The following is a 13,809-nucleotide window of genomic DNA, read 5'->3' on the forward strand; positions in this document are numbered from 1 at the left end:
CCAAGTCCAGACACTTCATAGCTGAACTATGTGATTTTAGCTGGATTCTAAGGGCTGCCGCCAACATGACTTTTTGAACATGTGCAGCTTAAAACCTGTTTCCGAAGAGGTGTGCAAATGCCATTTCAGAAGTCTGCTTCTCTAGAAACGTACAGATTCTGTAAATATCCATTTGCATGGATGTGTGTCATTTGCAATCAAACAGAGGCACACAGGAAAGCCTTAATTGACATTTACATGGGTCCGGGGGGGGCGGTGTTTAAAAAGGAATATCAGGGCAGTTTCACTATGAAGTGAAATATCATCAGTAATCTTTGAAGACCAATCCACAAAAGAGACTTAAGGCGGATCAGAGGAATACAGTCAGCAAAATGCCACGGTCCAAACCAGGGCAGGAAAGAAATCCATGCCTCAGAATTATATACTTCGTTCAATTTAGTTTAGTTTAATTTGGAAGTTTCATAAGTAGTCTGGTGCAGGTCACCACTAGAGCTATGTCTGCTGCTTGGCGAACAGATTGTCTCTTGTTTTTCAACAAAACCATGGGAGGAATTCAATTTCACACTATTATTATTGTTCTGCCAGTACAACCATTTTTTGCTCTCCTGCTCCCATGTGCTGTTCTAGGGATTCTCCCAACCCTCTGGGGTTGATTGGGGGGGTGCATGGGCACATGGGGAGAGAAGATGAGGGGAAGCCACATTGCACAAGCCGGACTCATTGCTGATACAACTGTTTTGTTGAATCTAGGCCCATGTGTTTTTGTATCAAAAACTGAGCCTGAAATGGGGGAGTTCTATTTCTAGAAATTGCCCAGTAAGTCCCTCCACAGTCCTAGGACCAAAAAAGCTCAAAGACCCACAAGGATGTGATAACATGTGCCAAAGGCCAGCAGTTGATGATAGCATTTTTAATCTTGGGCTGTAAATGATTATATCACAGAATATCAAAAGTGCTGAACCTCTGTCTGAGCAGCCTTCTGAAATTCATTGAGAGTGAATTTTCCTGAAAGATAGAACTCTGCACCAAAGGTGTGTCAGCTCCAGCAGTTTTCAAGAGAGTGTGATTTTTCTGAGTGTTTGGACCAGTCGATGCTATTACTTGCAGTGGTTTCCTTGCAGTAACCTGAAGCTGCTCCTGTTGAAATCCTCTGATGTCAAGAGGAGAAACAGCCCTGGAGTGGCACATGCCCTGCTGGCATTGAATTCAGGGTCAAATTTGCTGAATCCCAGGATGGCAAAGTGTAAAAACCTGAGGATTCATGCTAGGTTTGTTGCATATCCTTATGAGAATATGAGATCCATTCTGCTTCAAAAACCCACTGCATAGCAAAATGCAGCAAGATGCAGAAAGCCCCAGAAAAGAAATGTCTGTCTGCAGATCTGAAAACATTCTACCCCAAATACAGTGTATTTCTGTTTTGTTTTCCTGTGTGTTTCCATTCTGAGCTGTGGCAAAGGAAACAAGACAAGGACAAGTGACAGCAGAGCAAAGGGGGATTTTTCACTTCCAGAAGCACAAATATCATAGCACAAATACATATATACACAGAAAACCACGAGCCAGTCAAACCTAACGAATAGGATGGGTTTTATTATTTTGTATTTAAATGATATAGTTCTTCTATTGCTGTAAACCATTTCGGATGGGCTTTGCATAGAAATGCAGCGTAAATATATTTTGAAATAAGCAAATGCACAAATGTTTAAAAGCCAATACTTCTGACAATGGCATAACTGTACCCCTTTCCATCTCAAATAGAGGAAACATTATTACTACCACATACAACTATATCTATAGTGTTGCCTTGTACAGGATACTCCTGGAAACAAAAGGGCAAAGGATTAAAAGATTAGATAAAATGGTGGTGGAAGAGCAACAAGCAATTTAATAGCCACGGTAAAACTGACACAAGCTGCCAATTACTCTGTTTAAACTTGCAAATAGCTGGAGGATATTTTCAACCCATGACCATTATACAATGCTGCAAAACGCATAGGCAGCTTGGAATGTGTGCCATTGCTTGAGCAACAGGTCAAAAGTCTGCGTCTCAAAAGAATTCAGGTTCTGGTTTTGCTTTCCTCATTTGTTCGTTGTGGGCTGCCTTCCCCCTGAAATGTAGCCTTCTCTTTAATATGGAGACGGAAGAATGGGGATGAATTTCGTAACGGTTTTTCTAGAACGACTGGTTTTAAATACTGTTCTTACGAGTTTTCTCTATACCCGTCCTCCGCTCCTACTTCGTTTTTAAAAATCATACTTTTTGTATTTTTAATATGTTTGTATTCATTTCTGTATGTTTGTGTAATGTATTGATAAATAAATTGTTTCAAAAGGAAGACAGAAGGCAGCTGGCTAGCTTAGGGAACACCGGGGGGGGCACACACAGCTCTGTCCCTGAGAGCAGAAGGAGCAGCTGAGAGAGATGCTGCCACCAACAACCCACGTACACCAGAATCTGCCACCTGAAGTGGCTTCCTCACTCTGCTTAATGGTAGAGCCGGCCCTGATGGCTGTCCCTGCTGCATAGGGGCAGCTGGAGCATATGAATTCCATCCCAAATGGTGTGTTTAGGAGGATTCTTATGCCAGAGTGTGGTGGCAAGGCAAGTCAGAAGAGAAATCGCTGAGAAGGGAAATGAGCCTCTATACTTATAGAGAAAGTGGGGTTGTTGGAATGGACAAGGACTAAGAGAAGGGATGGTTTTAGCAAAGAAACCTGGTGCTTTGGCCCTGACATCCTGTTTCACAGGCCAAGAGTTGCCCTGCCCTTTCCCTGACTCATCACCTTTTCCCTTTGGAACAGGACACCAGGCAGCCAACACACCACAAAGACATGCTTGAGAATCCATGGCTCTCGCATGCATAGGAAACAATTAGCAAAGGTTGAGTCACGGAAGGCATGGCTGAAGTGTGCCAAACGGGAGTGGCTCAGGTTAGTTCTTCTCCCAGCTCCGTGTCCACATCATCAAAGAGATTTCCACAACGCGATTCTCTACAGTTCTACTCAGAAGTAAGTCCGCCCAGTTCAATGGGGCTTACTCATAGGCAAGTGTATACAGCATTTTAATCAAAGGCACAGGAGAACAAAAAAGCCTCAATAGTACTTTGCCCATTTCCACAGGTGCTGGAATTGCATATTATGGATGTGTCCAGGGAGAAAATCACCAGGTCTAAAAGGAGAGCAGCAAAGAAAGAAAAATGGATGGGGAGAAAGAAGAGAAGAGAGAAGGGTTGACCTACCCACTTTGGACCCTAGCCACTGCTGATATACAGGTCCCCCACCACCGATGATGTCCTCAACCGGGGGGGGGGGACCTCCCCACTTCTGATATAATGTATAAAGGTTGCAAACCAAGGACTCTGGTGGCAGCCCCAATGCCACTATGGTAGCGCACAAGCGGATCACCACAGGAGATGGCCAGAAAGTGGTACCAAAGGTGCTGAAGATACACACCCTTACCCTAGTATTTGACACCCAGGATATATAGAGATACCTGGAGATATAGATATACATACAGTATTTTAGTTCCCAGTCTAGTCTCATAACTGTAATTGGTTATAAATATTGGTTTTTAATATTGTATTTTTAAATTGCTGTAACCTGCCGTAGGACTTTATGGTGAAGGGCAGGTAAGAAATATTAATAATGATGGTGATGGTGATGGTGATGGTGATGATGATGCAGCTGCCAGCACAGCCCAGATATAATAAGTCAGTCATCTGACCCTTAAAAGCTACTGACTGATGCCTGAGCCCTTGCTTTGATTGCTTCTCCCAGCTTGACTTTCTGTGGAACTGCCTGCATCCCTCCAGGCCACTAGCTCTGACTGTTTCCTGATTAAACTCTGGCAAAATGCAACTCACCAATCCTAAATATTTGCAGTGACATATCTGTCCACAACGTTCACGTGATACTATCGTTTGTGACACGTCGTGCTCCTTTAGCAGATAATCCATCCTGAACGCCTACTGGGCTTCAAGTGTTGGTAGGCTTCAGTTTCATAAGGCTCTTTTTTCTGTTTATTTTTTTTCTTCCAGATTATCTAAGAACTTCAGAATCCTACTACATCAGATCAAAGTCCCATCTAGTCCAGCAGCCTGTACTCTCAGCCAGACAGATGCCAAGGGGAAGGCCAAAAATAGGACCTGAGCACGGCAGCACTCTAACCATTGTACTCCTGAGCAACTGGTATTCAGAGGAACACCTCTTGTGATACTGGAGGTAGGACATAGTCATCATCACAGTCAATGGCCATTGGTAGACTTATCATCCATGGATTTATCAAAGCCTCTTTTAAAGTTGGTGATGGGAACCATTGCTTCATCTTGTGGCTGTGAATTCCATAGTTTAACTATGCACAGTGGGAAGAGTGTTCTTCCTTTTGTCTGTCCTCTTCCTGTGGGATGTAGCATAAACAGTCAAGTACAACACTTCCTGTTTGCCCAGAGTGGACACACAGTGGGATGTTACTCCAGCCAGGAGGACTTCCTGTTACACCTGTCTGGAGCATCCTCCTCCTGCATGTGACCAGGTAGATGGGTGTGACCCTGTGAGACCCTGTAAAAGGGCCAGTCACACAGCCATCTTCCTCTTTGACTCTCTTCTGATATTGATGTTATTTTGCTGTCTGCTGTCTCTCAGCCAGCAGCACATGGGCTCATTCCCATACGGGATTAACTCAAACCTTTTTCTGTAACTACAGGCTAATGCCTGCCTTCAGGGAACCTATTGTGAACTGAATGCAAGTAAACTTTTTATCATTACTTTTAAAAGAAGACTTTTGTGTCTTTATTCTTTTTAAGAGGGAACAAAGGGAATTTACCAGGAACAAACCCAATCTGGACAAGGCAGATGGGATTGTTTAAGTAAAGAGATTCAATGGAATCTACCAACTAGCTTCCTGCTATACACCGGGGAATGTACTCTGCTACTGACTCACTAGCATGAGTGGGGAAGGATAATATTTAATCAATATATCCTCTCCTACTATCCCACAACATTTCCACACTACCAGCATTCAGCATCATGGGGGACCTTAGGTTATCCCAAGAAACCATTGGTTCATCTACCTCAGTACTCCATAAAGAAGGCTGATCGCCGAAGAATTGATGCTTTTGAATTATGGTGCTGAAGGAGACTCTTGAGAGTCCCATGAACTGCAAGAAGATCAAACCTATCCATTCTGAAGGAAATCAGCCCTGAGTGCTCACTGGAAGGACAGATCCTGAAGCTGAGGCTCCAATACTTTGGCTACCTCATGAGAAGAGAAGACTCCCTGGAAAAGACCCTAATGCTGGGAAAGATGGAGGGCACAAGGAGAAGGGGACGGCAGAGGACGAGATGGTTGGACAGTGTTCTCGAAGCTACCAGCAAGAGTCTGACCAAACTGCGGGAGGCAGTGGAAGACAGGAGTGCCTGGCGTGTTCTGGTCCATGGGGTCACGAAGAGTCAGACACGACTAAACGACTAAACAACAACAACAACAACACTATTTATGCTTACTGGTAGTGGTTCTCCAGGATTTCAAACGAAGATCCTGTCCAGCCTTCTTTGGAAATGCCAGGGATTGAACTGGGGGCCTTTTGCATGCCAAGCAGGTGCTCTCCTGCTCAGCTAAGGACCTACTGTGCCTTCCCATATTACGAGAGAGAGAGAGAGAGAGAGAGAGAGAGAGAGAGAGAGAGAGAGAACAAAACTTCCAATATCCCTGGATGGGCCTGCTTCTCACTGTGTGTTCTAGCAACTAGCATGAGGTGGCTCTGATCTTGTTGGCAGCTTGCCGAATTATCTTCTTGGGTGGGGGGCAGCATGGCTACCTATCAACAGTAGCTGTCAAAGAAATCAAGATGGAGCAAACACTGGCTAGATAACCCTGACCCAACGTTTCCCTCAAATCACTAGAAAAACAGACTAGGTAATTCTGCACCATGTTTATTTAGCCACACCTGCAATTTTGTTTTCATCAGTGCTCAGATGGAAACATCCCTGAACGAGGTGAGAAAGAGGCACTCCACCAATAGCCTTGGGGGAATGTTCCTTGAACTGAAATATAATAAGATTGATTTCACCTTCCTAGGTATGCATCCTACATTCATCTTTACATTTCCAACAATGTTTAATGTTTGATTGACAGAACGTCACTGACTCTTGTTACCAATAAATTAACAGAGCTCAAGAAGCACCACAGAGACGACTAAAAGATAATCTAAGGTAACATACACAAAGCTTAGCAAATTAACTGTATTCCTGAAGTGCCCTTCCTTTCTTTGCCCTTCCTTAGCTGACATACCTCCAAGTATCTTACACTGCCGGAACAGAGTGAATGAAACAAATTGCAGAGAAGACAGCTTGCGTTGTGTGGTGGTTCAGAAACTGAGCTGTGAATCAGGACATCCCAGGTTCATATCTCACAACTCCATGAGCTCACTGGGTAGCACTGGGAGATCCACTTTCTCAGCCTGAGTCTCCCATCTGCTAAATGGAGGTTAATAATCATACTGACTTACCTTACAGGTAAGGATTGCAACCTGATAATATATGAAAAATATGCTTTGAACACCAAAAAAAGCTTTGAAAGCACCATAAAAAGTTCAGTATTATTCTCCCTTTAGCAATAGGATTTGGCTGGGGGGGAGGGGAGAATCTAGAGAACCAAGAGTTATATTTTATATGATATGAAAACTCATACTACCCTTGTACCAGTTTAAGTTTCAGATTTTGCTTTGTCTTTAAATCATGTTCCTCTACCCCAGCTTGGTCTAACTTTAAATAATTTTCTTAACCAAGTCAATGCATCAGCCAGAGAGATCAGAGAATGCATTCAGTTAAAAAAGAAAATCCCAACTGACTTTAATGTGCTTGGGAGCCCAGCCATCTAACCAGCATTAGAGAGCCAATGCAAGCTCCCAATAAAATTTATTGCTTTGGCATTGGCTTGAGTGGCTTCTTGGCTGCTCAGCGTTTGGCTGAAACACACAAGCTGCAACCCTACACCATGTACAAGGGGAGCAGGCACAGAAAGGCCTTTCATAAGAAACCAAGGTAGCCTCCCCTTCCGTACCTGGGCATTCATGCCAGCCAATGCCACGTTGAGTGTGCTGGATGTCAGAAGGCCTCTCCATCCTTCTAAACCAGGCATGGGGAGACTTTGGTCCTTCAGATGTTGCTGCGCTGCAACTCCCATCATCCCTGGCCTTTAGACATGCTTGCTGGAGCAGTGGGTGGAGTGGGATATTGGATGCAAGGTGCAGGGGTGGGGGGACTCCATTTAAAATGTTTGGCCTGTGAGGTATTTGACACAACAGCAGAGCGCCAAGCATGGAAATTGCCTGGGGATGGGGATGGGGATGGGGAAGAGACGACCGCGGTGGCTTAGGAGAGCCCACTGTGACTCTCGCTCCTTTCACAGGGGTGTGGGGTGAAGAAATGCAATCATTGTCTGCTTGCTTCCTCCCATCCATCCGTACAATTCTCCAATTGGTTTGATACAGCATAAATAGATTATACTTCCAATTGTTACAATCCCAATCAGCTCCAATCCAAAACTTAAAAGTAAGATTAGTAAGAAAAGTAAGATTAGGAAAACCCTGATCCACATTAACAATAGTACAGTGATTTCCCTTCTGTCTCAGTCACAGCAGTCACTATGGAGAAATTATCGTAACCCTCTAGAATGAAGTATACCCTGTGGACATGAGCTTAATCTCCAAAGTAAAAGATTTTCTAAGTCTGTTTCAATATCTGTACCTGCATTTGTCCTGGAAGACAACACTTTGTGCTTGGTAATTGTTTTTAAAATTGTCAATGAAGTTTGGAAGAAGAAGAAGAAGAAGTCATCCAAAAATGCAATTGTCAGGTTACTGGCTGGGATTTGGTTTAGAACCCACACAACCCTTGTTATAGAACTGCACTGGTTGTCGGTTTGTTTCCTGGTCCAATTCAGGATGCTCACACTAACTTTTAAGGCCTTAATGACCTGGCTCCAAATACTTGCAAGGCAGTTTTATTCCCTGCAAACCTTATTGGATGTTAACATCAGCAGATATGGTCTTCTTGGTAGTTCCATCACCCTCAGAAAAACTCAAGGACTGGTGGCCCAGGAGAGGGATCCTAGGTTGTGGAGTTCCCTCCCTACAAAAATAGATCTGGCACCTTTTTGTCTGTGTTGAAGATACACCTCTTTTGACACTTAAGTTATATGTTTTTGGGACCCACCCTGTTCTTGTGATTTGTTTAAACTGTTTTGAATGTTGTATTTTAAATTGTTGGGACCTATCCAGCGACCTTAATGTGAAGACTATAATAAACCAAAATAAAATAATGATAATAAAAAGATAAAATAATTAATAATAGGGTTTCCTGGGGGGCTAATGTAGTGAATAAATGTGATGTGATAAAAAATTAAAGATATCAATAAGATATCGCTGACTATCTCAAAGAGTGCAAAACTGAAGGCACCAAAATATAAAAAGCTTGAAATGTGTTTTGTCTTTGACAGAGCTGACAAGGAAATGATTTTTAAGTTTAGTGGTTATCCCAACAAACTGTCTTTCTGTGAGAGGGCTGTGGATAACAACTAAATTAGTACCCATGATGCTAGACTTGTAACAGTGATAGCTTGTGCCACTCACTGCTAAAGCCAACTGTAAATCAGTGCCTAAGCAGAGAATTCTTTTTAGGGAATCACAGAGCAGTTGATCCAGCAAAAGTGTTGACTTTACTGCTTCATTAGTCTCTTACCTCGAAATTTCTTGGGTGGGTTATCCAAATCACCAGCTGTTGGTTCCACCACACACCGGTCATCCACCAGCCTGAAAAACAAGCAAGAAAATATTCAGTTATGGTATATGACTTTGAACTCAGTGATTTCAATGGTCTGAAAAGTTATCTGTTCTACTGTCTCCTTGCTCTGCCAGCTCCCTCAGCCCGAAGCAATATGAGTGCTGCACCCTATATTCAAGTTTGACTGAACTGAACCATCCAGGGCTCCTTTACCTTTGCCTTTACCTTTATCACAGAGAACAGGAGACACAGGGTGACGTCCTGCTTTGTGTTTGCTAAAGTTGCAAAAATAATTCAAAGCAATAACACAGATTCCTAGACCTAGTCATAAATTTTGGGGATACAGCATCATTATTTTATGGTACACCAGCAGCACGTTGGGATGGGATATCCAAAGAATCAGGCATCTGGTTTGTTTGTTTTTGTTTGCGCACACACACCAGAGACCAAATGTGCTTTCAAAAATAAATTAAAAATTCCCTTCATAAAAATACTGAATAAAAATAAATCTTGAACATCCTGTAGGAGTGCAGCGAAACTTGAAAATTATCATTTGCCAAGATGTTCGGCTAATGCAAAAGCTTCAAAATGTATTATGTGTTGAAATTGCAGAATAATTTAAGTCTAATCTTGTGACTTTGAGGAAGCCAATTCATGATTTTGAACATCTAGGGTTACTCATACCAGACTACTGAGTTACTCAAAAGACATAATTTGGTACATCTTTCTGACAGCCCATATATTTGAGAACAATCGCTTTCATTCTAAGTGTCAACTAACGTCTCTATTAAGCACAATCATTTCCACAATAACCTAAGAATTACAATTCCTTTTTGTTTCATTTTGGAAATAACGCAACATCAGCAGTGATAACCTTTCATGTTTTTGAACGCTTTTCAATATGATCTTAAATGTTGAAGAAGCTTTTTGTCTCTCTACATACTCTTCCTCCACATTGGAGACTTTCTTCACATTGGCTAATATAAGAACTCAGTGAGTGCTTGGATATGAAACATATGAGACAGTCTTAGAAGAGAAGAAGAAGAAGAGTTTGCATTTGATATCCCGCCTTTCACTCCCTTTAAGGAGTCTCAAAGCGGCTAACATTCTCCTTTCCCTTCCTCCCCCACAACAAACACTCTGTGAGGTGAGTGGGGCTGAGAGACTTCAAAGAAGTGTGACTAGCCCAAGGTCACCCAGCAGCTGCATGTGGAGGAGCAGAGACCTGAACCCAATTCACCAGATTACGAGACTACCGCTCTTAACCACTACACCACACTGGTTCTCACACTGGCTCTTAACCTGAAACTGTTCTTAACCTGAAGCACCACTTTAGCTAATGGGGCCTCCCGCTGCCGCTGCACCGCCAGAGCACGATTTCTGTTCTCATCCTGAAGCAAAGTTCTTAACCCGAGGTACTATTTCTGGGTTAGCGGAGTCTGTAACCTGAAGCGTATGTAACCCGAGGTACCACTATAATTCATTCAGCCTGCTTAGGCAACAGTACCTAATACATAAACATTCTGTGCAATTAAAAAGTTATTTCGTATTTGTCAACAGAAACCCCTCTGCACTATGCTAATGAGGAAGGTGGTTTGGTAACTTGCCATCATCCCTCTCAGTATATAAAATAACATAACTCCTCCGTGTATTTTGGCATGTTGGCTTCCAGTTGCAACATAGTGCAGAACACTGTCACCATAAATCAATAGCGGCCAGTAGTATAACACAGATGCTGGGGTTGTACCTCCTCAGACCTAGGGCTCCCACCCCCCTCATTTCAGGAGCCAAAATAACCCTGATGCATCTTGCCCTTTTCTGAAGTTTATTTCTATCTTGACTATGGCTGCAAGCTTTAAACGATAAAACATGTAATTGAATGTTTAATCATTCGAATGTGTCACTGTTTAAACAGTGGAACTAAGAAGGAAGGGCACAAGATATGGAGACCATATAAGCATGCCCAGCATTGAGTGTGTTACAGTAATCCAGGTTTGAGATTATTACCAGCTCATGGATCACTGCAGGCAAATTATTCCGATCCAGGAACAGTTGCAGCTGCTGCACCAGCCCAAGCTGGGGAAATGCCCTCATAACTTCTGAGGCAACTTAGTTTCGAGTGACAGTGACTGGACAGCTCCATGAAGTGCCCAGGCTGGAAAATCCATATGAACAGAGTCCACATGTTCCAGCAGCAGTCAACCTCAGACTAAGAAGCTGCAGGTCTGACTAGCTCCCTCTGCCTTCTATGAGAAAGGAGACCACCTTGGTTGAGCAGTCATAAACTTCAACAGAGTGGAAGGGCCTGTGGTTCCACTTGAACGGGGGGGGGGACCCTTGTGGCCCCCTGGATGTTGTGAACTGCAATTCCCACCAGGGACAGCAAGAATGGTCAATGGCCCAGGATGATGGGAGCTGTAGTTCAGCAACCTGGAGGACCAAAGGTTCCCCGTCCTTGCATGAGGGTTTCTGAGCTACAGTCCTCAGCGTCAGAGGCAAGGGAGGCGGGTCCATTAGGGCAAAGGGGGCACTGGCTGACCAATCTCAGTCTGACTCTGCCACACCCCCACCAGCTTGCCTTCTTATTGACAAAACTCAGGGATCATTCTGTGCATCATTGGCTCAGCTTCCCTGACTTGCCACCCTACCAATTGGCACCAGCCACCACACCTTGGGCCAGAGAGACGCAGGTTAGCCGTGCCATGTAAGTCAGAGCCAGAGCAGCAGACACAACAGTGTACAAGTGAAAACATGACCAGGGTGTAGGTGATAAGCTTATTTTAGCCCCCCCCCCCCCAGATTACTAATAAAGCACATTTTCCAGTTGGATGAATACGACTGTGCCACAGGTGTCTATTTTGCATTGCTTTTAAACTCAACTTCTGTTAATTGTGTACTGTTCTTTAGCTTTTATTTTTAGATTTGTTACATCACCTTGGGGCATATGTGGAAGGTGATTAAACAACAATAATCCCCCCATTGCCTTCACAGAAACAATACGGTGCCATATTACAGGCTGTCAATACATTATGCTGGGAGAAGAATGTTGCAAAAGAAGGCGAGGGGGATTCCAGCAGGATCTGAGAACAGCTGCGTGTTGAACAACCTGTTGCTTATATATCGGGGGACCCTGTTGCTCCAGAGAATCAGGCTCTGCCTGCTAGAGCACTTCATTCCATCTGTCTCCTTTCCAGCTCTTCCTATGGTAGTGAAACAAACAGCTAGCTGCTCCTGGCACTTAGGGAAGCACACTAACCAGGCAGCCAAAATTTCAAACGTACACCAGTTTTTACTCAGTGCATTCAAACATTGCCAAGGTGTCCTCAGCAGGAAGGCTCAGGGTGAAGGTTGGGTCCCACAGCGGTAATCCTTTCTCTTTGTGACTGGAGATGGTCTTCAACAAGCAATTCTAATATGACTGATCAAGATCCATTACTAGGTTATGGTAGATACCAAGGCTACTGGCACTACCAGTACTAACTCAACATTTTTGGGTGTGCCAGCTAATCATAAAAAATGTATATTGGCTCACCAGATTCATGTTGACATTAGCATTCCGTGAAATGATACTGCACACTTATCCAAATTTAAGAGTTCTTTTCTTCCATTTCAAAAAGTAATTCTTTTTGTTTGCTGAACTATTATCTAACATTGGACACTTCAGCAGTGAACCTTGGTGAATAAGGAGTAGAAGGATCCAGAGAAGGGTTTTCACTACTGACACTGTGACCCCAACTACATGTGATGCTCATTCACAAACATCTCTCCTCCCCAACTTTCTTTTTTTTAAACATAAGCAGACAAAAGGACTACAAAAGGAGGGGGTGAACTTAACCTTTTCACCTCTGGCTGTTTCACTACTCAAAAGCATTTCCTGCCATCACTAGCACCCAAAAGCACAAGTGAAAAAGTATGGGGCATTTTCACAAGTGACACTGAGAAGAGCTTTTAATCTTGTGGAGGGGAGTGTTTGTTAATGCAGGAAAGAAAAGGGCAGGCAGCAACTTGTGAAAACACCCTAAAAGGTATGGCTGTAAACATCCCTAGGATGAGCTGTATCTCAAGTTGTACTCAGAGTAAATTGAACAGACCTCAGTTTGTCATGTCCTGAAATTTTAATTTTAATTTACTCTGAAAAGGACTAACATGATTGGATACAACCCTATGTCCCAAACAAAAAGGCAAAGTGATTTTATGGAATGTTGGGGAACTCTCTTATTAAAGAAGTTAGGAAACCAAGTTCGGCAGATTCCAGCCAAAAAACCCTATGTCAATTAAGAGCTTTCAGAAATATGAAGTTCATCTGCCACCTGAAAGCCAGTAGAAAGCAAACCATGGGAATATACATCAACTTGGGTAAAGGCTCAGAGGCAGAGCATTTGCCTTGCTTACAGAAGGTACCAGGCTCAATTCCCAGCATCTCCAGGTTGAAATGTCCCCTCCTTGAAGCCCTGGAAGGCTCCTCCAGTTAGTGTAGACCATAATGAAGTAGATGGACCAATGGCCTGACTCCATAGAAGGCAGGTTCCCGGGTTCCTTGGGTAGGGATTACCGGAGCCAAGGTACCAGCATCCAGAAAGCTATAGCTCAGTGGCAGAGCATCTCCTTTGCATGCAGAAAGTCACTGGTTCAGCTGTCGACACGTGTCCCCAGTCTGACACGTGTTCAGATGTCCCCAGTCTGAAATCCTGGAGAAGTGCTACAAGCCAATGTAGACAATAGTGAGCTAGATGGAGCAAAGATCTGACTCCAAAGGCTCAAGAATAGATCTCATAGTGAGCAACAGTACTTCAAATACCTTTTCTGACAATCTCAATATAATCTAGGGCAAGACCTAGGATGCATTGCACTTTAAAGATTAAAAAACAAAACAGTAATACTATGTTGAACGCGAAACAAAGAATTAACCAGCGTTCTGTAGATCTTCTAGGAGTGGTGTTATATGGTCCTGGCAGTTGCACAATTGAATATTTTTGCTGTTGAACTTTGCACCAGCTGAAGTTTCTAAACTGTCTTCAAAGGCAA

At 43.3% G+C, this 13,809-nt stretch overlaps 1 protein-coding gene across 2 annotated transcripts in view; it reads right to left on the reverse strand.

The window, feature by feature from the left end:
* Window positions 1-13,809, reverse strand: part of ITPR3 (inositol 1,4,5-trisphosphate receptor type 3) — a 104,467-nt gene that overhangs the window by 68,199 nt on the left and 22,459 nt on the right. For both annotated transcript variants that reach the window (XR_014527552.1, XM_083509150.1), the window contains exon 2: window positions 8,743-8,813. Coding sequence is in view for 1 of the 2 variants with exons in the window: in XM_083509150.1 (XP_083365276.1) it covers window positions 8,743-8,813 (71 nt within the window). In the remaining variant the exon portion in view is untranslated. The remainder of the gene's footprint in view (window positions 1-8,742; window positions 8,814-13,809) is intronic.

The sequence above is a fragment of the Podarcis liolepis genome (genome assembly GCF_965112155.1).
Source record: "Podarcis liolepis genome assembly, chromosome: 6".
NCBI lineage: Eukaryota > Metazoa > Chordata > Lepidosauria > Squamata > Lacertidae > Podarcis > Podarcis liolepis.